General features: G+C 66.6%; 1 protein-coding gene across 1 annotated transcript in view; it reads left to right on the forward strand.

Moving 5' to 3' along the window:
* Positions 1-3,173: 3,173 nt before the first annotated feature.
* LOC138684130 (SH3 and multiple ankyrin repeat domains protein 1-like) overlaps positions 3,174-22,507 on the forward strand; it is a gene marked incomplete at its 3' end in the record, with an annotated part of 48,454 nt that continues 29,120 nt past the window's right edge. Inside the window, 9 exon segments of the mRNA XM_069777850.1 lie at positions 3,174-3,393; positions 6,078-6,126; positions 6,503-6,689; positions 6,691-6,708; positions 10,326-10,397; positions 11,548-11,656; positions 14,853-15,010; positions 17,385-17,552; positions 19,948-20,064. Coding sequence (XP_069633951.1) covers positions 3,174-3,393; positions 6,078-6,126; positions 6,503-6,689; positions 6,691-6,708; positions 10,326-10,397; positions 11,548-11,656; positions 14,853-15,010; positions 17,385-17,552; positions 19,948-20,064 — 1,098 coding nt within the window.

Here is a 22,507-nt window from a genome sequence, read left to right on the forward strand (position 1 = left end):
TTGCTCGTGCGTGCTCGTAGTGCCCATATGTACTCCTCGTGCACACACGCTTGCACACACGTGCTCCTAGTGCCCCACGCCTGCTCCCCGTGCACACACACGCTTGCACACATGTGCTCCTAGTCCACCATGCCTGCTCCCCCGTGCACACACACACTTGCACACGTGTGCTCCTGGTGCCCACGCCTGCTCCCCGTGCACACACACGCTTGCACACGCGTGCTCCTGGCCCCCACACCTGCTCCCCGTGCACACACACGCTTGCACACGTGTGCTCCTGGTGCCCACGCCTGCCCCCCGTGCACACACACACTTGCTCGTGCGTGCTCCTAGTGCCCATATGTACTCCCCGTGCACACACGCTTGCACACATGTGCTCCTAGTCCCCCACGCCTGCTCCCCGTGCACACACACACTTGCTCGTGCGTGCTCGTAGTGCCCATATGTACTCCTCGTGCACACACACTTGCACACGTGTGCTCCTAGTGCCCCACACCTGCTCCCCGTGCACACACACGCTTGCACACGTGTGCTCCTAGTGCCCCATGCCTGCTCCCCGTGCACACACACGCTTGCACACGCGTGCTCCTGGCCCCCCACACCTGCTCCCCGTGCACACACACACTTGCACACGTGTGCTCCTGGTGCCCACGCCTGCTCCCCGTGCACACACACGCTTGCACACACGTGCTCCTGGTGCCCACGCCTGCTCCCCGTGCACACATACACTTGCTCGTGCGTGCTCGTAGTGCCCATATGTACTCCTCGTGCACACACACTTGCACACGTGTGCTCCTAGTGCCCCACACCTGCTCCCCGTGCACACACATGCTTGCACACGTGTGCTCCTAGTCCCCCACGCCTGCTCCCCGTGCACACACACGCTTGCACACGTGTGCTCCTGGCCCCCACACCTGCTCCCCGTGCACACATGCTTGCACACACGTGCTCCCAGTGCCCCACGCCTGCTCCCCGTGCACACACACACTTGCACACACGTGCTCCTAGTGCCCCACGCCTGCTCCCCGTGCACACACACGCTTGCACACACGTGCTCCTGGCCCCCACGCCTGCTCCCCGTGCACACACACGCTTGCACACGTGTGCTCCTAGTGCCCCACGCCTGCTCCCTGTGCACACACACGCTTGCACACACGTGCTCCTGGTGCCCACGCCTGCCCCCCGTGCACACACACGCTTGCACACGTGTGCTCCTGGCCCCCACACCTGCTCCCCGTGCACACATGCTTGCACACACGTGCTCCCAGTGCCCCACGCCTGCTCCCCGTGCACACACGTGTTTGCACACGCATGCTCCCACTCTCCGCACCCGCTCCCCCCACACACACGCTTGCACGCACGTGCTCCCCGTGCCCACTCCCGCTCCCCGTTCACACGCACGCTTGCACACGCGTGCTCCTAGCCCCCGCGTGTACTCCCCACCCGCACACGCTTGCACACGCGTGCTCCCCGTGCTCCCCGCCCCCGCCACAACTGGTTCAAGGACCCCCCAATGTCACGGCACCGATCTGGGGCTGGCGTGTCCCCGCGTGTGTCCCCGTGTCCCCGTGCGTGTCGCGTGTCCCCGTGCCGCCCGCCGCCGCCGTGTCCCCGTGTCCCCCCCGGGACGCGCCCCCAATTCCCGCCGCCCGCTAAAAAATAACCCGACCCAGCCCCGGGCTGGCGTGTGCACCCGTGTGCACCAGCGTGCGAGGGCGTGCGAGGGCTTGCACGAGCGCGTGCGAGAGGCCGGGGGGGGGTGGGGGTGGGTGCCCCCCCACCCTGCCCCTCCCCCAGTCGCGTGCTGGTGCAGGAAACTTGTACGTACCCGTGTGCACGCACAGCGCCGCCACGTGCTCGCACACGCGTGTGCAAGCATGTGGGTGCTGGGGGGGGGTCACACACACACACACACACCCCCCCCCAGGTCTCCCCAGCCACGGTGCTGGTGCAACAAATCCTTGCACGCCCCGCGCTGCCCCGTGCGTGCACGTACGTGTGCAAGCGCGTACATACGTGTGCAAGCGTGTACATATGTGTGCAAGCATGTGGGGGCTGGGGGGCAGCTTGGAGGGGCTCTGGGGGTGCTGGGGGGGTCACACCCCCCCCCAGTCACATACTGGTGCAGCAAAACCCTTGCACACCCCTGCACTGCTCCGTACGTGTGCAAGCCCGTCCATACGTGTGCAAGCGTGGTCCATACGTGTGCAAGCGTGTGGGTGCCGTGAGAGGCTCGGGGGGGGGGTCAGGGGTGTTTGGGGGGGGGGGTCAAGGGTGTTCAGGGGGGGTCAGGGGTGTTCGGGGGGGGGTCAGGCTCCCCCAGCCACATGACTGTGTGGGCAATACACACGCATACACATACGTGTGCAAGCGTGTCCATACATGTGCAAGCGTGTGGGTGCCGTGAGAGGCTCGGGGGGGGGTCAGGGGTGTTTGGGGGGGGGTCAGGGTTTTTTGGGGGGGGGGTCAGGGGTATTTGGGGGGGTTCTGCCCCCCCTCAGGCCCCCGCCAGCCACATGACAGTGCGGCAACGCACACGCATACACATACGTGTGCAAGCGTGTGGGTGCTGTGAGAGGCTCGGGGGGGGGTCAGGGGTGTTTGGGGGGGGGGTCAAGGGTGTTCAGGGGGGGTCAGGGGTATTGGGGGGGGGGTTCTGCCCCCCCTCAGGCCCCCGCCAGCCACATGACGGTGCGGGCAACGCACACGCATACACATACGTGTGCAAGCGTGTGGGTTGCTGTGAGAGGCTCGGGGGGGGTCAGGGGTGTTCGGGGGGGGGTCAGGGTTTTTCGGGGGGGGGTCAGGGGTGTTCGGGGGGGGGGTCAGGCCCCCCCCAGCCACATGATGGTGCGGCAATGCACACGCATGCACATACGTGTGCAAGCGTGTGGGTGCCGTGAGAGGCTCGGGGGGGGGGTCAGGGGTGTTTGGGGGGGGGTCAGGGGTGTTCGGGGGGGGGGGGGGTCAGGGGTGTTCGGGGGGGGGTCATGGGTGTTCAGGGGGGGGGGTTCTTCCCACCCCACCCCACCCCAGCGGGGGCGCTACACATACGTGTGCAAGCGCGTACACGCGTGTGCGAGCCTGCGGGTGCGACGGGGGGGGGTCGGGGGGGGGGTCACCTATTTTTTTGCCCCCCCCCCCCCCCCCCCCAGCCGTGTGATGGTGGCAGCATGCCGCGTACGCCGGCCTCCAGCGAGGGAGGAGGGAGGGTCGGGGGGTCCGAGTACCCCGAGGGCGACTCGGATTCGGGGAGTTCCCGCGAGGGCCCCCCCGGCACCAACCCCCGGCCCCCCCCGCACCCGTGGACCCCCCCCGGCCCCCCCGGCCCCCGACGACACCACTTCAGTATGATGGTTTTTTCGCATCGGGATCCCCGACCTGCACCAGACGGTGAGTTTTAAAAGGGGGGGGGTCCCCAAAAATTAGAGGGGGGGGTCTTTAAAAATATGGGGGGGGGGGCTGAGATTGTGGGAGGGGGTTTGAGGTAAGGGGGGGGCCCTAGAAGTAAAGGGGGGGCCTCAAAATATGGGGGTTCCCCAAAAATACAGGGGGGGTCCCCAAAAATTAGAGGGGGGTCCCTAAAAATTAGAGGGGGGGTCCCCAAAAATTAGAGGGGGGGTCTTTAAAAATATGGGGGGGGCTGAAATTATAGGAGGGGGTTTGGAGGTAAGGGGGGGGCCCTAGAAGTAAAGGGGGGGCTCAAAATATGGGGGGGGTCCCCAAAAATACAGGGGGGGTCCCCAAAAATACAGGGGGGTCCCCAAAAATTAGAGGGGGGGTCCCCCAAAATAGAAGGGGGGGGTCCTTAAAAATGTGGGAGGGTCCTGAAATTATAGGAGGGGGTTTGGAGGTAAGGGGGGGGGCCCTAGAAGTAAAGGGGGGGCCTCAAAATATGGGGGGTCCCCAAAAATACAGGGGGGGTCCCCAAAAATTAGAGGGGGGTCCCTAAAAATTAGAGGGGGGTCCCCAAAAATTAGGGGGGGGGTGTCTTTAAAAATATGGGGGGGGCTGAAATTATAGGAGGGGGTTTGGAGGTAAGGGGGGGGCCCTAGAAGTAAAGGGGGGGGCTCAAAATATGGGGGGTCCCCAAAAATACAGGGGGGGTCCCCAAAAATTAGAGGGGGGTCCCTAAAAATTAGAGGGGGGGTCCCCAAAAATTAGAGGGGGGGTCTTTAAAAATATGGGGGGGGGCTGAAATTATAGGAGGGGGTTTGGAGGTAAGGGGGGGGGCCCTAGAAGTAAAGGGGGGGGCTCAAAATATGGGGGGTCCCCAAAAATACAGGGGGGGTCCCCAAAAATTAGAGGGGGGGCTGTTCCCAAAAATTAGAGGGGGGGTCCTTAAAAATATGGGGGGGGCTGAGATTGTGTGAGGGGGTTTGGAGGTAAGGGGGGGCCCTAGAAGTAAAGGGGGGGCCTCAAAATATGGGGGGTCCCCAAAAATACAGGGGGGGTCCCCAAAAATTAGAGGGGGGGTCCCTAAAAATTAGAGGGGAGGTCCCCAAAAATTAGAGGGGGGGTCTTTAAAATATGGGGGGGGGCTGAAATTATAGGAGGGGGTTTGGAGGTAAGGGGGGGGGCCCTAGAAGTAAAGGGGGGGGGCTCAAATATGGGGGGTCCCCAAAAAATACAGGGGGGTCCCCAAAAATTAGAGGGGTGTGTTCCCCAAAATAGAAGGGGGGGGGTCCTTAAAAATGTGGGGGGGTCCTGAAATTATAGGAGGGGGTTTGAAGGTAAAGGGGGGGCCCTAGAAGTCAAGGGGGGGCCTCAAAATATGGGGGGGGTCCCCAAAAATACAGGGGGGGTCCCCAAAAATTAGAGGGGGGGCTGTTCCCAAAAATTAGAGGGGGGGTCCTTAAAAATATGGGGGGGGGCTGAGATTGTGTGAGGGGGTTTGGAGGTAAGGGGGGGGCCCTAGAAGTAAAGGGGGGGGCCTCAAAATATGGGGGGGTCCCCAAAAATACAGGGGGGGTCCCCAAAAATTAGAGGGGGGTCCCTAAAAATTAGAGGGGAGGTCCCCAAAAATTAGAGGGGGGGTCTTTAAAAATATGGGGGGGGGCTGAAATTATAGGAGGGGGGTTTGGAGGTAAGGGGGGGGGCCCTAGAAGTAAAGGGGGGGCCTCAAAATATGGGGGGTCCCCAAAAATACAGGGGGGGTCCCCAAAAATTAGAGGGGTGTGTTCCCCAAAATAGAAGGGGGGGGGGTCCTTAAAAATGTGGGGGGGTCCTGAAATTATAGGAGGGGGTTTGAAGGTAAGGGGGGGCCCTAGAAGTCAAGGGGGGGGCTCAAAATATGGGGGGGGCAAAATATAGGTGTGTCCCCCAAAATAAGGGGGGTCCCCCAAAAATGGGGGGGTCCTCAAAATTATAGTGGGGTCCCTAAAACTATGGGGGGGTCCTAAAATTATGGGGGGGTCCCTAAATTATGGGGGGGTCCCTAAATTATGGGGGGGTCCCTAAAAGTATGGGGGATCCCCAAAGATAGGGCATGTCCCCCCGAAATATGGGGGGGGTCCCCCAAATCTAGGGCAGGTCCCCAAAACTGGGGGGGGTCACCCCAGGGGTGATGGATGGGGGTCCCCATCCTGGGGGTGCCAACCCTGGGGGGGTGATGGGGGTCCCCATTTTGGGGGTCCCTGACCCCTGGGGTGATGGGTGGGGGGGGGTCCCTGACCCCAGGGCTCATGGGTGCCCCATGTGGGGGGGGTCCCTGACCCTGGGGGTGCTGGGTGGGGGGGTCCCTGCCCCCAGGGGTGCTGGGTGCCCCCATCCGGGGGTCCCTGATCCCAGGAGTGATGGGTGGGGGGGGTCCCTGACCCCTGGGGGTGCTGGGTGGGGGGGTCCCTGCCCCAGGAGTGATGGGTGGGGGGGGGTCCCTGACCCCTGGGGGTTATGGGTGGGGGGGTCCCTGACCCCAGGAGTGATGGGTGGGGGGGGTCCCTGCCCCCAGGGGTGATGGGTGGGGGGGGTCCCTGACCCCTGGGAGTTATGGGTGGGGGGGTCCCTGACCCCAGGAGTGATGGGTGGGGGGGGTCCCTGCCCCCAGGGGTGCTGGGTGGGGGGGTCCCTGCGCCCAGGGGTGCTGGGCGCCCCCATCCGGGGGTTCCCTGCCCCCAGGAGTGATGGGTGGGGGGGGGTCCCTGCCCCCAGGGGTGCCTGGGTGCCCCATCCCGGGGGTCCCTGACCCCTGGGGGTGCTGGGTGGGGGGGTCACTGCCCCAGGAGTGATGGGTGGGGGGGTCCCTGCCCCCAGGAGTGATGGGTGGGGGGGGTCCCTGCCCCCAGGGGTGCTGGGTGGGGGGGTCCCTGACCCCAGGAGTGATGGGTGGGGGGGGTCCCTGACCCCAGGAGTGATGGGTGGGGGGGGTCCCTGCCCCCAGGGGTGCTGGGCGCCCCCATCCGGGGGCTCCCTGCCCCCAGGGGGTGCCCGCTCCCCCGGCGCGCGCGGGGGTCGCGGTCGGTGCCGGGGTGGGGGGGTCCTGACGTGGGTGCCCCCCCCCCAGAAGTTGCCTGCGCTTCGACCCGGGGGCGGCGGTGTGGGCGGCCAAGCAGCAGCTGCTCTGCGCCCTGACCGAGGGGCTCCACGACGGCCTCAACTACGGCCTCTTCCAGCCCGCCGCCGCCGGCCGCGACGCCAAGTTCCTCGACGAAGAGCGGCCCCTCCGCGACTACCCGCAGAGCTTCGACCAGGGGCGTGCCCTACCTCGAGGTGGGCGGGGGCCGCGGGGGCGGGGCCTGAGGGGGTGGGGGGGGGCTACGCCCCAAGGGAATCATCCATCCCCCCACCCCGGATTTGTGGGTGAGCTTTGAGCGGAGCGGGTTCTAGCTCGACGTGGGCGTGGCAGGTTGTGGGCGTGGTCACGGGGGTGGGCGTGGTCGCGGAGGGTGGGGCCTGAGGGGGGTGGGGGGGGGCTATGCCCCAAGGGAACACCCCCCCCCCAACCCCTGGCCTTGTGGGTGAGCTTTGAGCGGGAGCGGGGTTCTAGCCCGAGGTGGGCGTGGCAGGTTGTGGGCGTGGTCAGGGGTGGGCGTGGTCTCGGAGGGTGGGGCCTGAGGGGGTGAGGGGGGGGCTACGCCCCAAGGGAATCATCCATCCCCCCACCCCGGACTTGTGGGTGAGCTTTGAGCGGAGCGGGGTTCTAGCCCGAGGTGGGCGTGGCAGGTTGTGGGCGTGGTCACGGGGGTGGGCGTGGTCGCGGAGGGTGGGGCCTGAGGGGGGTGGGGGGGGGCTATGCCCCAAGGGAACACCCCCCCCCCCAACCCTGGCCTTGGGGTGAGCTTTGAGCGGAGCGGGTTCTAGGTCGAGGTGGGCGTGGCAGGTTGTGGGCGTGGTCACGGGGTGGGCGTGGTCTCGGAGGGTGGGGCCTGGGGGGGGGCTACGCCCCAAGGAATCATCCATCCCCCCACCCCGGACTTGTGGGTGAGCTTTGAGCAGAGCGGGTTCTAGCCCGAGGTGGGCGTGGCAGGTTGTGGGCGTGGTCACGGGGGGTGGGCGTGGTCGCGGAGGGTGGGGCCTGAGGGGGTGGGGGGGCTATGCCCCAAGGGAACACCCCCCCCCCCAACCCCTGGCCTTGTGGGTGAGCTTTGAGCGGAGCGGGTTCTAGGTCGAGGTGGGCGTGGCAGGTTGTGGGCGTGGTCACGGGGTGGGCGTGGTCTCGGAGGGTGGGGCCTGGGGGGGGGCTACGCCCCAAGGGAATCATCCATCCCCCCACCCCGGACTTGTGGGTGAGCTTTGAGTGGAGCGGGTTCTAGCCCGAGGTGGGCGTGGCAGGTTGTGGGCGTGGTCAGGGGTGGGCGTGGTCTCGGAGGGTGGGGCCTGAGGGGGTGGGGGGGGCTACGCCCCAAGGGAATCATCCATCCCCCCACCCCGGGACTTGTGGGTGAGCTTTGAGCGGAGCGGGTTCTAGGTCGAGGTGGGCGTGGCAGGTTGTGGGCGTGGTCAGGGTGGGCGTGGTCTCGGAGGGTGGGGCCTGAGGGGGTGAGGGGGGGGGCTACGCCCCAAGGGAATCATCCATCCCCCCACCCCGGACTTGTGGGTGAGCTTTGAGCGGACTGGGTTCTAGCCCGAGGTGGGCGTGGCAGGTTGTGGGCGTGGTCAGGGGTGGGCGTGGTCTCGGAGGGTGGGGGCTGAGGGGGTGGGGGGGGCTACGCCCCAAGGGAATCATCCATCCCCCCACCCCGGACTTGTGGGTGAGCTTTGAGCGGAGCGGGGTTCTGGCTCGAGGTGGGCGTGGCAGGTTGTGGGCGTGGTCACGGGGGTGGGCGTGGTCTCGGAGGGTGGGGCCTGAGGGGGTGGGGGGGGCTATGCCCAAGGGAACACCCCCCCCCCCAACCCCTGGCCTTGTGGGTGAGCTTTGAGTGTAGCGGGTTCTAGGTCGAGGTGGGCGTGGCAGGTTGTGGGCGTGGTCAGGGGTGGGCGTGGTCTCGGAGGGTGGGGCCTGAGGGGGTGGGGGGGGCTACGCCCCAAGGGAATCATCCATCCCCCCACCCCGGGACTTGTGGGTGAGCTTTGAGCGGAGCGGGTTCTAGGTCGAGGTGGGCGTGGCAGGTTGTGGGCGTGGTCGGGGTGGGCGTGGTCTCGGAGGGCGGGGCCTGAGGGGGTGGGGGGGGCTACGCCCCAAGGAATCATCCATCCCCCCACCCCGGACTTGTGGGTGAGCTTTGAGCGGAGCGGGTTCTAGCCCGAGGTGGGCGTGGCAGGTTGTGGGCGTGGTCACGGGGGTGGGCGTGGTCGCGGAGGGTGGGGCCTGAGGGGGTGGGGGGGGCTATGCCCCAAGGGAACACCCCCCCCAACCCCTGCCTTGTGGGTGAGCTTTGAGTGTAGCGGGTTCTAGGTCGAGGTGGGCGTGGCAGGTTGTGGGCGTGGTCACGGGGGTGGGCGTGGTCTCGGAGGGTGGGGCCTGAGGGGGGGGGGGGGGCTACGCCCCAAGGGAATCATCCATCCCCAACCCCTGGCCTTGTGGGTGAGCTTTGAGTAGAGTGGGTTCTAGGTCGAGGTGGGGCGTGGCAGGTTGTGGGCGTGGTCACGAATGGGCGTGGTCTCGGAGGGTGGGGGCCTGAGGGGGTGGGGTGGGGGCTACGCCCCAAGGGAATCATCCATCCCCCCACCCCTGGCCTTGTGGGTGAGCTTTGAGTAGAGCGGGTTCTAGCTCGAGGTGGGCGTGGTCGCCGGAGGGCGTGGTCAGAGGTGGGCGTGGTCGCGGAGGGTGGGGCCTGAGGGGGTGGGGGGGGATACGCCCCAAGGGACTCCCCCTCCGCCTTGTGGGTGAGCTTTGAGTAGAGCGGGTTCTAGCTCGAGGTGGGGCGTGGCAGGTTGTGGGCGTGGCCGCGGGTGGGCGTGGTCGCGGGTGGGCGTGGTCGCCGGAGGGCGTGGTCGCGGAGGGTGGGGCCTGAGGGGGGCGGGGGGGGGCTACGCCCCAAGGGACTCCCCCTCTGCTTTCTGGGTGAGCTTTGAGTAGAGCGGGTTCTAGCTCGAGGTGGGCGTGGTCGCCGGAGGGCGTGGTCGCGGAGGGTGGGGCCTGAGGGGGTGGGGGGGGGGCTGCGCCCCAAGGGAATCCCCCCCCCCCAACCCCTGGCCTTGTGGGTGAGCTTTGAGTAGAGCGGGGTTCTAGCTCGAGGTGGGCGTGGCCGCGGGTGGGCGTGGTCGCGAAGGGGCGTAGTCGCGGAGGGTGGGGCCTGAGTGGGTGGGGCTTAGGGAGGTGAGGGCTACCCCCAAGGGAATCCCTGCCTTTTGGGATGACAGCTAGAGCTTTGAGCAGGGCGTGGTCTACCTCGAGGTGGGCGAGGCCGAGGGGTGGGCGTGGCCACGGAGGGGCGTGGCCACGGAGGGGCGTGGCCTGAGGGGGGCTACCCCCAAGGGAATCCCCTCTTGTGGGTGACAGGCAGAGCTTTGACCTGCTCTACCTCGAGGTGGGCGTGGCCGTGGGGTGGGGCGGGGCCCACGGGGTGGGCGGGGCCTGAGTGGGTGGGGGCTTGGGGTGGGGCTTCTCCTCTGGGTTGACACACCCCCCCCCCCCCCCCCCCCGTCTTCGACCAGGGCGTGGCCTACCTCGAGGTGGGCGAGGCCACGGACTGGGCAGGGTCTCTGTGGGCGGGGCTTCCCGGGGGGCGGGCCAAGGCAGCATGCGCGCTGGAGTGGGCGGAGCCTAAAGGGGGGGCGCGGCCTGCGGGGGCGTAACCTGGGGTTGAATGGGAGGCGGGGCGGGGGGGGGCGTGCACAGTCCTGGGGGGAAGGGGGCGTGTCCCTCGGCCTCGGGGGCGTGTCCTCGGCCGGGGGCGTGTCCCCTGCCCAGGGGGGCGTGTCCCCGCTGACGCCCCGCCCCCCAGTTCCGCTACAAGACGCGGGTCTACAAACAAACCAACCTGGACGAGAAGCAGCTGGCCAAGCTGCACACCAAGGTGGGACCGCCCCCGGACACGCCCACCCCCGACCACGCCCCCTATGCCCCGCCCACCGCTCCCACCCCCCCCCGACCGCGCCCCCACCCCCTTTGCTTCCCCAGCCACGCCCCCAGACGCGCGGACCCGCCCCCCCCGCCAGTGTCACCTGCGGGGACACGCCCCCCCCGGCCACGCCCACGTGGCCACGCCCCCTGCCCATCTCCCTGTGCCCCTCCCCCCGCGTGTCCCCTCGCCCCACGGGTCCCCATGTGTCCCCCCCCCGTGTCCCCCAACCCAATGTCCCCATGTCCCCCCCCCCCAAGCCCGTGTCCCCCCCAGTGTCCCCCCCCCCGTGTCCCACCCCCCGACCCAATGTCCCCGTGTCCCCCCCGTGTCCCCCCCCAGGCCAGTGTCCCCCTCCGTGTCCCCCCCCGTGTCCCCATGTCCCCCATATGTCCCCCCCACCCCGATATCCCCGTGTCCCCCCCCCGTGCCCCCCCCAAGCCCGTGTCCCCCCCCGTGTCCCCCCCCGACCCAATGTCCCCATGTCCCCCTCCGTGTCCCCATGTACCCCCCACGTCCCCCCACCCCAATATCCCCATGTCCCCCCCCGTGTCCCCCCCCACCCCAATATCCCCAAGTCCCCCCCCGTGTCCCCCCCCGGTGTCCCCATGTCCCCCCCACGTCCCCCCACCCCAATATCCCCATGTCCCCCCCCCGTGTCCCCCCCCCACCCCAATATCCCCAAGTCCCCCCCCGTGTCCCCCCCCCGGTGTCCCCATGTCCCCCCCATGTCCCCCCCACCCCAATATCCCCGTGTCCCCCCCCCAAGCCCGTGTCCCCCCCCGTGTCCTCCCCGACCCAATGTCCCCATGTCCCCCCCCCGCCGTGTCCCCCCCCAATGTCCCCATGTCCCCCCCCGGTGTCCCCATGTCCCCCCCACATCCCCCCACCCCAATATCCCCGTGTCCCCCCCCCGTGTCCCCCCCCCGAGCCAGTGTCCCCCCCCCCAGTCCCCTCGCCCCCCGCGTCCCCCCCCGCGTCCCCCTCGCCCCAATATCCCCGTGCCCCCCCCCCCCTACGTCCCCCCGGCCCCCCGCGTCCCCCCCGACGTCCCCGTGTGCCCCCCCGTGCCCCCCCCCGAGCCGGTGTCCCGTGTCCCCCCCAGACGGGGCTGCGGAAGTTTCTGGACTACGTGCAGCACGGCTCGGCCGAGAAGGTGGCGCGGCTGCTCGACCGCGGCCTCGACCCCAACTACCACGACTCCGACTCGGGGGGTGAGACCCCCCCCCGGACCCCCCCGGACCCCCTGGGGACCCCCCCCCCATTTCTGGTGTCACACCCTGGGGTGGCCCTGAGACCCTGGAGACCCCCTTGGGGTGGCTCTGAGACCCCTGGGGACCCCCCCTCGACCCCTTGGGGACCCCCCCTCAACCCCTGGGGACCCCCCCGACCCCTGGGGACCCCCCCTCAACCCCTGGGGACCCCCCCAGACCCCTGGGGACCCCCCCCCCCCCATTTCTGGTGTCACACCCTGGGGTGGCCCTGAGACCCTGGAGACCCCCTTGGGGTGGCTCTGAGACCCCTGGGGACCCCCCCGACCCCTTGGGGACCCCCCCTCAACCCCTGGGGAACCCCCACAGACCCCTGGGGACCCCCCCTCAACCCCTTGGGGACCCCCCCAGACCCCTGGGGACCCCCCCCGACTCCTTGGGGACCCCCCCCGACCCCTTGAGGACCCCCCCCTCAACCCCTGCGGACCCCCCCAGACCCCTAGGGACCCCCCCCCATTTCTGGTGTCACACCCTGGGGTGGCCCTGAGACCCTGGAGACCCCCTTGGGGTGGCCCTGAGACCCCTGGGGACCCCCCAGACCCCTTGGGGACCCCCCCTGACCCCTTGGGGACCCCCCCCCATTTCTGGTGTCACACCCTGGGGTGGCCCTGAGACCCTGGAGACCCCCTTGGGGTGGCTCTGAGACCCCTGGGGACCCCCCCGACCCCTTGGGGACCCCCCATGACCCCCTGGGGACCCCCCCCTCAACCCCTGGGGAACCCCCCAGACCCCTGGGGACCCCCCCCGACCCCTTGGGGACCCCCCTCTCAACCCCTGGGGACCCCCCCCGACCCCTTGGGGACCCCCCCTGACCCCTTGGGGACCCCCCCCCATTTCTGGTGTCACACCCTGGGGTGGCCCTGAGACCCTGGAGACCCCCTTGGGGTGGCTCTGAGACCCCTGGGGACCCCCCCTGACCCCTTGGAGACCCCCCATGACCCCCTGGGGACCCCCCCCTCAACCCCTGGGGACACCCCCGACCCCTTGGGGACCCCCCCTCGACCACTGGGACCCCCTCTCGACCCCTGGGGACCCCCCCACAGACCCCTGGGGACACCCCTGACCCCTTGGGGACCCCCCCCCCAGACCCTTGGGGACCCCCCCTGACCCCTGGGGACCCCCCCCATTCCTGGTGACACACCCTGGGGTGGCCCTGAGACCCCTGGGGACCCCCCCGACCCCTGGGGCCCCCCCCTGTTCCTGGTGTCACACCCTGGGGTGGCCCTGAGCCCCTTGGGGACCCCCCCCAGGCCCTGGGGACCCCCCGTGTCACCCCCGGGACGTCCCTTGAGCCACCCCCTGACACCCCCCCTGGGTCCCCGACCCCTGATGGCCCCTTCGCCCCGTGATGTCCCCAATGTCCCCATGGCCCCCCCATGGCCCAAATACCCCCCATGACCCCACATCGCCCAATGTCCCCCATGTCCCCATAGCCCCCCCATGTCCCTATAGCCCCCCCATGACCCCCATGTCCCCCCATGTCCCCAATGTCCCCATACTCCCCCCATGTCCCTAATACCCCCCATGTCCCCCATCTCCCAAATCCCCCCCATGTCCCCATAGCCCCCCCATGTCCCCCATGTCCCCAATACCCCCCATGTCTCCCATGTCCCCATAGCCCCCCCATGTCCCCATAGCCCCCCCATCTCCCCCATGTCCCCAATGTCCCCATACCCCCCCATGTCCTCATAGCCCCCCATGACCCCACATCTCCCAATGTCCCCAATGTCCCCATAGCCCCCCCATGTCCCAAATACCCCCCATGACCCCCGTCTCCCAAATACCCCCCATGTCCCCATAGCCCCCCCATGTCCCCAATACCCCCCATGTCCCCAAGCCCCCCCATGTCCCTAATACCCCCCCATGTCCCCAATGCCCCCCCATGTCCCCCATCTCCCAAATCCCCCCCATGTCCCCACAGCCCCCCCATGTCCCCAATACCCCCCATGTCCCCATAGCCCCCCCATGTCCCCCATGTCCCCAAGCCCCCCCATGTCCCTATGGCCCCCCCATGTCCCCAATACCCCCCATATCCCCAATGTCCCCAATACCCCCCATTACCCCCATGTCCCCATAGCCCCCCCATGTCCCTAATACCCCCCATGTCCCCCATCTCCCAAATCCCCCCCATGTCCCCATAGCCCCCCCATGTCCCCCATGTCCCCAATACCCCCCATGTCCCCATAGCCCCCCCATGACCCCCATGTTCCTAATACCCCCCATGTCCCCAATGTCCCCATAGCCCCCCCATGTCCCTAATACCCCCCATGTCCCCCATCTCCCAAATCCCCCCCATGTCCCCATAGCCCCCCCATGACCCCCATGTTCCTAATACCCCCCATGTCCCCAATGTCCCCATAGCCCCCCCATGTCCCCAATACCCCCCATGTCCCCAATGTCCCCCCATGTCCCCATCTCCCAAATCCCCCCCATGTCCCCACAGCCCCCCCATGTCCCCAATACCCCCCATGTCCCCATAGCCCCCCCATGTCCCCCATGTCCCCATAGCCCCCCCATGTCCCTAATACCCCCCCATGTCCCCAATGCCCCCCCATGTCCCCCATCTCCCAAATCCCCCCCATGTCCCCAATACCCCCCATGTCCCCATAGCCCCCCCATGTCCCCCATGTCCCCAAGCCCCCCCATGTCCCTATAGCCCCCCCATGTCCCTAATACCCCCCATGTCCCCCATCTCCCAAATCCCCCCCATGTCCCCATAGCCCCCCCATGTCCCCCATGTCCCCAATACCCCCCATGTCCCCATAGCCCCCCCATGACCCCCATGTTCCTAATACCCCCCATGTCCCCAATGTCCCCATAGCCCCCCCATGTCCCCAATACCCCCCATGTCCCCAATGTCCCCCCATGTCCCCATCTCCCAAATCCCCCCCATGTCCCCATAGCCCCCCCATGTCCCCCATGTCCCCATAGCCCCCCCATGTCCCTAATACCCCCCATGTCCCCAATGCCCCCCCATGTCCCCCATCTCCCAAATCCCCCCCATGTCCCCATAGCCCCCCCATGTCCCCAATCCCCCCCATGTCCCCCCACCCCCCCACATCCCCCCACCCTCCCAGGGGTGCAGGGGGTGACAGGGGTGTCCCCGTGTCGTCCCCCCCCCCCCCCAAAAAACCCGCAGAGACCCCCCTGACGCTGGCGGCGCAGCGGGAGGGTCCGGGGGAGGTGGAGATCATCCGCCTGCTCTGCCTCGGGGGGGCCCACCTCGATTTCCGCGCCCGCGACGGGGCCACCGCGCTGCACCGCGCCGTCTGCACCCGCCGCTACCCCGCCCTGCTGGTAGGCACCCACGGGTGGGCACCCACGGGTGGGCACAGGCACCCGTGGGTGGGCTTGGGTGGGGGCTCCTGGGTGTTCATTGGCACCCACGGGTGGGCACAGGCGCCCATGGGCATGCGTGGGCACCCACGGGTGGGCACAGGCACCCGTGGGTGGGCGTGAGTGGGGCTCATGGGCGTTCATTGGCACCCACGGGTGGGCACGGGCACCCATGGGTGGGCTTGGGCACCCGTGGGTGGGCACAGGCACCCGTGGGTGGGCGTGAGTGGGGCTCATGGGCGTTCACTGGTACCCACGGGTGGGCACGGGCATCCATGGGTGGGCTTGGGCACCCATAGGTGGGCTTCGGTGGGGGCTCATGGGTGTTCATTGGCACCCACGGGTGGGCACAGGCGCCCATGGGCATGCGTGGGCACCCACGGGTGGGCACAGGCACCCGTGGGTGGGCGTGAGTGGGGCTCATGGGCGTTCACTGGTACCCACGGGTGGGCACGGGCACCCATGGGTGGGCTTGGGTGGGGGTTCATGGGCGTTCATTGGCACCCACGGGTGGGCACAGGTGCCCATGGGCATGCGTGGGCACCCACGGGTGGGCACAGGCGCCCGTGGGTGGGTGTGAGTGGGGCTCATGGGCGTTCATTGGCACCCACGGGTGGGCACGGGCACCCATGGGTGGGCTTGGGCACCCATGGGTGGGCTTGGGTGGGGGCTCATGGGCGTTCATTGGCACCCACGGGTGGGCACAGGCGCCCACGGGTGGGCACGGGCACCCATGGTTGGGCTTGGGCACCCATGGGTGGGCTTGGGTGGGGGTTCATGGGCGTTCATTGGCACCCATGGGTGGGCACAGGCACCCATGGGCATGTGTGGGCACCCACGGGTGGGCACAGGGCATGGATGGGTACCCATTGGTGGGCACAGGCACCCGTGGGTGGGCATGAGTGGGGCTCATGGGCGTTCATTGGCACCCATGGGTGGGCACAGGCGCCCACGGGTGGGCACGGGCACCCATGGGTGGGCTTGGGTGGGGGTCCATGGGCATTCATTAGCACCCACGGGTGGGCACAGGCACCCACGGGCATATGTGGGCACCCACGGGTGGGCTTGGGCACCCATGGGTGGGCTTCGGTGGGGGTTCATGGGCGTTCATTGGCACCCACGGGTGGGCACGGGCACCCACGGGTGTGCAAGGGTGCTGCACGTGCCCAGGTAGCGTGCAGGGGTGCGCAGGGTGCTGTGCATGCTCCTGCAGCATGCACGGGTGCTGTGGGTGCCCAAGTGGAATGGGTGCTGGGATGCATGGGTGCCGGGGTGCTGTGGGGGCACGGGTGCAGTGCGTGCATGGGTGCTGTGCCTGCTGCTGCAGCATGCAAGGGTGCAATGGGTGCATGGGTGCAATAGGGGCCATGGGTGCAAGGGGTGCAATGGGTGCATGGGTGCTGTGCAAGCCTGGGTGCAGTGGGTGCCTGGGTGGCGTGGGTGCAATGGGTGCTGTGCATGCTTCGATGCAATAGTGCCTGAGTGCAATGGGTGCTGGGGTGGGTGCACAGCTGCAATGGGTGCTGTGCATGCCCTGGTGCAATGGGTGCCTGGGTGCAACGGGTGCCGGGGAGGGTGCACAGCTGCAATGGGTGCCATGGGTGCTGTGCGTGCTGTGCCTGCTGCTGCAGCATGCAAGGGTGCAATGGGTGCGTGGGTGCAATAGGGGCCATGGGTGCAAGGGGTGCATGGGTGCTCTGCGTGCCTGGGTGCAGTGGGTGCAACGGGTGCTGTGCATGCTTGGATGCAATAGTGCCTGAGTGCAACGGGTGCTGGGGTGGGTGCGCAGCTGCAATGGGTGCCGTGCATGCCCTGGTGCAACGGGTGCCTGGGTGCAGCGGGTGCCGGCATGCCATGGGTGCCGTGCATTCCTCGGTGCAATGGGTGCCACGGGTGCTGTGCATGCCTCGATGCAATAGTGCCTGAGTGCAACGGGTGCCGGGGTGGGTGCGTGGGTGCCGTGCGTGCCTCGGTGCATGGGTGCAATGGGTGCCGTGCATTCCTCGGTGCAATGGGTGCCACGGGTGCTGCGCGTGCCTCGATGCAATAGTGCCTGAGTGCAACGGGTGCCGGGGTGGGTGCGTGGGTGCCGTGCGTGCCTCGGTGCATGGGTGCAATGGGTGCCGTGCATTCCTCGGTGCAATGGGTGCCACGGGTGCTGCGCGTGCCTCGATGCAATAGTGCCTGAGTGCAACGGGTGCCGGGGTGGGTGCGTGGGTGCCGTGCATGCCTCGGTGCATGGGTGCCTGGGCGCAAGGGGTGCCCGGGTGGGGTGGGCGCCCAGCTGCAGCGGGCGCAGCGGGTGCAGCCCCCCCGTGTCCCTTCCCCCCCGCAGGCGCTGCTGGACCTGGGGGGGTCCCCCAACTACAAGGACCGGCGGGGGCTGACGCCCCTCTACCACACGGCCATGGTGGGGGGGGACCCGCGCTGCTGCGAGCTCCTGCTCTACAACCGCGCCCACATCGGCACCGTCGACGAGAACGGCTGGCAGGAGATCCACCAGGTCCCCGTGTCCCCACGTCCCCACGTCCCCACGTCCCCGTGTCCCCTTGTCCCCTTATCCCCGTGTCCCCATGTCCCCATATCCCCTGGCCTCGTGTCCCCATCTCCCCATGTCCCCATCTCCCCATGTCCCCATGTCCCCATGTCCCCGTGTCCCCATGTCACCGTGTCCCCATGTCACTGTGTCCCCATGTCCCTGTGTCCCCATGTCCCCATGTCCCCATGTCCCCTTGTCCCCTTATCCCCATGTCCCCATGTCCCCACGTCCCCATATCCCCTGGCCTCGTGTCCCCATCTCCCCATGGCCCTGGCTCCCCGTGTCCCCATGTCCCTGTGTCCCCGTGTCCCCATGTCCCCATGTCCCCGTGTCCCCATGTCCCCATGTCCCCATGTCCCCTTGTCCCCTTATCCCCGTGTCCCCACGTCCCCATATCCCCTGGCCTCGTGTCCCCATCTCCCCGTGGCCTTGGTTCCCTGTGTCCCCCTGTCCCCTTGTCCCCATGTCCCCGTATCCCCCTGTGTCCCCATCCCCATGTCCCCATGTCCACATGTCCCCCTGAGCCCACATCCCTGTGTCCCCATCTCCCCCTGTCCCCCTACCCCCATGTCCCCATGTCCCTGTATCCCCGCCCCCCTGTCCCCATATCCCCCTGTCCCCATTTCCCCACATCCCTGTGTCCCCATCTCCCCCTGTCACCATGTCCCCGTATCCCCATGTCCCTGTGTCCCCATGTCCCCCTGTCCCCATGTCCCCATATCCCCCTGTCCCCATATCCCTGTATCCCCCTGTCCCCATGCCCCTGTGTCCCCTTGTCCCCATGTCCCCCTGTCCCCATGTCCCCCTGTCCCCCTGTCCCTGTACCTCCATCTCCCCTGTCCCCATGTCCCCATATCCCTGTATCCCTGTCCCCATCTCCCCCTGTCCCCATGTCCCCATGTCCCCATCTCCCCCGTCCCCATGTCCCCGTGTCCCCAAGTCCCCGTATCCCTCTGTCCCCATGTCCCCATATCCCTGTATCCCCCCGTCCCCATTGCCCCCATGTCCCCTTGTCCCTTTGTCCCCATCTCCCCATGTCCCCTTGTCCCTGTGTCCCCATCTCCCCCGTCCCCATCTCCCCCTGTGTCCCCATCTCCCCCTGTCCCCCTGTCCCCATCTCCCCATGTCCCCATGTCCCCATATCCCTCTGTCCCCCATGTCCCCATGTCCCCCTGTCCCCATCTCCCCCCGTACCCCCATGTCCCCATATCCCTGTATCCCCCCATCCCCCTGTCCCCGTGTCCCCCCGTCCCCACCTCCTCGTGTCCCCCCGTCCCCCTGTCCCCATCCCTGGGCGTGTCCCCAGATGTGCACCCGTCCCCAGATGTGCCGGCCCCCGGCCCCCTGTCCCCAGACAGCCCCCCGGCCCCCTGTCCCTGTCCCCAGCTGTGGCAGGCATCTCCCTGTCCCCATGTCCCATCCCCAGGTGTGCCAGCTGTGTCCTTGTCCCCAAATGTGTCCCCATGTCCCTGTCCCCATGTCCCCAGCCGTGTCCCTGTCCCCATGTCCCCAGATGTGTCCCCATCCCCTGTCCTCATGTCCCCAGCTGTGTCCTTGTCCCCAGATGTGTCCCCATCCCCATGTCCCCAGCTGTGTCCCTGTCCCCAGATGTGTCCCCAGACCTGTCCCCATGTTCCCAGCCATGTCCCTGTCCCCATGTCCCTTTCTGTGTCCCTGTCCCCTTGTCCCCAGATGTGTCCCCATCCCCTGTCCCCATGTCCCCAGGTGTGCCAGCCCATGTCCCCATCCCCTGTCACCATGTCCCCAGCTGTGTCCCTGTCCCCATGTCCCTGTCCCCATGTCCCCAGCTGTCACTGTCCCCTTGTCCCCAGATGTGTCCCTGTGTCCCCATGTCCCTGTCCCCATGTCCCCAGCTGTGTCCCTGTCCCCTTGTCCCCAGATGTGTCCCCATGTCCCCAGCCGTGTCCCCATGTCCCCAGCTGTGTCCCTGTCCCCAGATGTGTCCCCAGACCTGTCCCCATGTCCCCATGTTCCCAGCCATGTCCCTGTCCCCATGTCCCTTTCTGTGTCCCTGTCCCCATGTCCCCAGATGTGTCCCCATCCCCTGTCCCCATGTCCCCAGCTGTGTCCTTGTCCCCAGATGTGTCCCCATCCCCTGTCCCCATGTCCCCAGCTGTGTCCTTGTCCCCAGATGTGTCCCCATCCCCTGTCCCCATGTCCCCAGCTGTGTCCCTGTCCCCAGATGTGTCCCCAGACCTGTCCCCATGTCCCCGGCTGTGTCCCTTTCCCCTTGTCCCCAGATGTGTCCCCAGATGTGTCCCCACGTCCCCAACCGCGTCCCCATCCCCTGTCCCTGTCCCCAGGAGCGTGACCCCATGTCCCCTGTCCCCGTCCCCAGGCGTGCCAGCACGGGCACTCGCAGCACCTGGAGCATCTCCTCTTCTACGGGGCGGAGGCGGCGGCGCAGAACGCGTCCGGGAACACCGCGCTGCACATCTGCGCGCTCTACAACAAGGTGGGGAGGTGGAACGTGGGGACATGGGACGTGGGGACATGGGACATGGGACATGGGACATGGGATATGGGACATGGGGCTGCACATCTGCACGCTCTACAACAAGGTGGGGAGGTGGGACGTGGGGACATGGGACGTGGGGACATGGGACATGGGACATGGGATATGGGATATGGGATATGGGACATGGGACATGGGGACATGGGACATGGGGACATGGGATATGGGACATGGGGCTGCACATCTGCACGCTCTACAACAAGGTGGGGAGGTGGGACGTGGGGACATGGGACGTGGGGACATGGGACATGGGACATGGGATATGGGATATGGGATATGGGACATGGGACATGGGGACATGGGACATGGGGACATGGGATATGGGACATGGGGCTGCACATCTGCACGCTCTACAACAAGGTGGGGAGGTGGGACGTGGGGACATGGGACGTGGGGACATGGGACATGGGACATGGGATATGGGATATGGGATATGGGACATGGGACATGGGGACATGGGACATGGGGACATGGGATATGGGACATGGGGCTGCACATCTGCACGCTCTACAACAAGGTGGGGAGGTGGGACGTGGGGACATGGGACGTGGGGACATGGGACATGGGATATGGGATATGGGATATGGGACATGGGACATGGGACATGGGGACATGGGACATGGGATATGGGATATGGGATATGGGACATGGGGCTGCACATCTGCGCGCTCTACAACAAAGTGGGGATGTGGGATGTGGGGACATGGGACGTGGGACATGGGACATGGGATATGGGACATGGGGACATGGGATATGGGGATATGGGAACATTAGGACATGGGACATGAGGACATGGGGCTGCACATCTGCACGCTCTACAACAAGGTGGGGACGTGGGACATGGGACATGGGACATGGGATATGGGACATAGGAACACAGGGACATGGGGACGTGGGATATGGGACATGGGGACATGGGACATGGGATATGGGACATGGGACATGGGATATGGGACATGGGGACATGGGACATGGGATATGGGATATGGGATATGGGACATGGGACATGGGATATGGGACATGGGGCTGCACATCTGTGCGCTCTACAACAAGGTGGGGACGTGGGACATGGGGATGTGGGGACATGGGACATGGGATATGGGACATAGGGACATGGGATATGGGGATATGGGAACATTAGGACATGGGACATGAGGACATGGGGCTGCACATCTGCACGCTCTACAACAAGGTGGGGAGGTGGGACGTGGGGACATGGGACATGGGACATGGGACATGGGATATGGGACATAGGAACACAGGGACATGGGGACGTGGGATATGGGACATGGGGACATGGGACATGGGATATGGGACATGGGGACATGGGATATGGGGATATGGGAACATTAGGACATGGGACATGAGGACATGGGGCTGCACATCTGCACGCTCTACAACAAGGTGGGGACGTGGGACATGGGACATGGGACATGGGATATGGGATATGGGACATAGGAACACAGGGACATGGGGACGTGGGATATGGGACATGGGGACATGGGACATGGGATATGGGATATGGGACATGGGGACATGGGACATGGGATATGGGATATGGGATATGGGACATGGGACATGGGATATGGGACATGGGGCTGCACATCTGTGCGCTCTACAACAAGGTGGGGACGTGGGACATGGGGATGTGGGGACATGGGACATGGGATATGGGACATAGGGACATGGGATATGGGGATATGGGAACATTAGGACATGGGACATGAGGACATGGGGCTGCACATCTGCACGCTCTACAACAAGGTGGGGAGGTGGGACGTGGGGACATGGGACATGGGACATGGGACATGGGGACATGGGACATGGGATATGGGACATGGGGACATGGGATATGGGGATATGGGAACATTAGGACATGGGACATGAGGACATGGGGCTGCACATCTGCACGCTCTACAACAAGGTGGGGATGTGGGACATGGGACATGGGACATGGGGACATGGGGACATGGGACATGGGATATGGGATATGGGACATAGGAACACAGGGACATGGGGACGTGGGATATGGGACATGGGAACATGGGACATGGGATATGGGACATGGGACATGGGACATGGGGACATGGGGACATGGGATATGGGACATGGGGACATTGGGACATGGGACATGGGGACATGGGGACATGGGACATGGGATATGGGACATGGGACATGGGGACATGGGGACATGGGACATGGGATATGGGACATTGGGACATTGGGACATGGGGACATGGGGACATGGGGACATGGGACATGGGATATGGGACATGGGGACATTGGGACATGGGACATGGGGACATGGGGACATGGGACATGGGATATGGGACATGGGACATGGGGACATGGGGACATGGGACATGGGATATGGGACATTGGG

This window comes from Haliaeetus albicilla, unplaced genomic scaffold (assembly GCF_947461875.1).
Source record: "Haliaeetus albicilla unplaced genomic scaffold, bHalAlb1.1 scaffold_184, whole genome shotgun sequence".
Lineage (NCBI taxonomy): Eukaryota > Metazoa > Chordata > Aves > Accipitriformes > Accipitridae > Haliaeetus > Haliaeetus albicilla.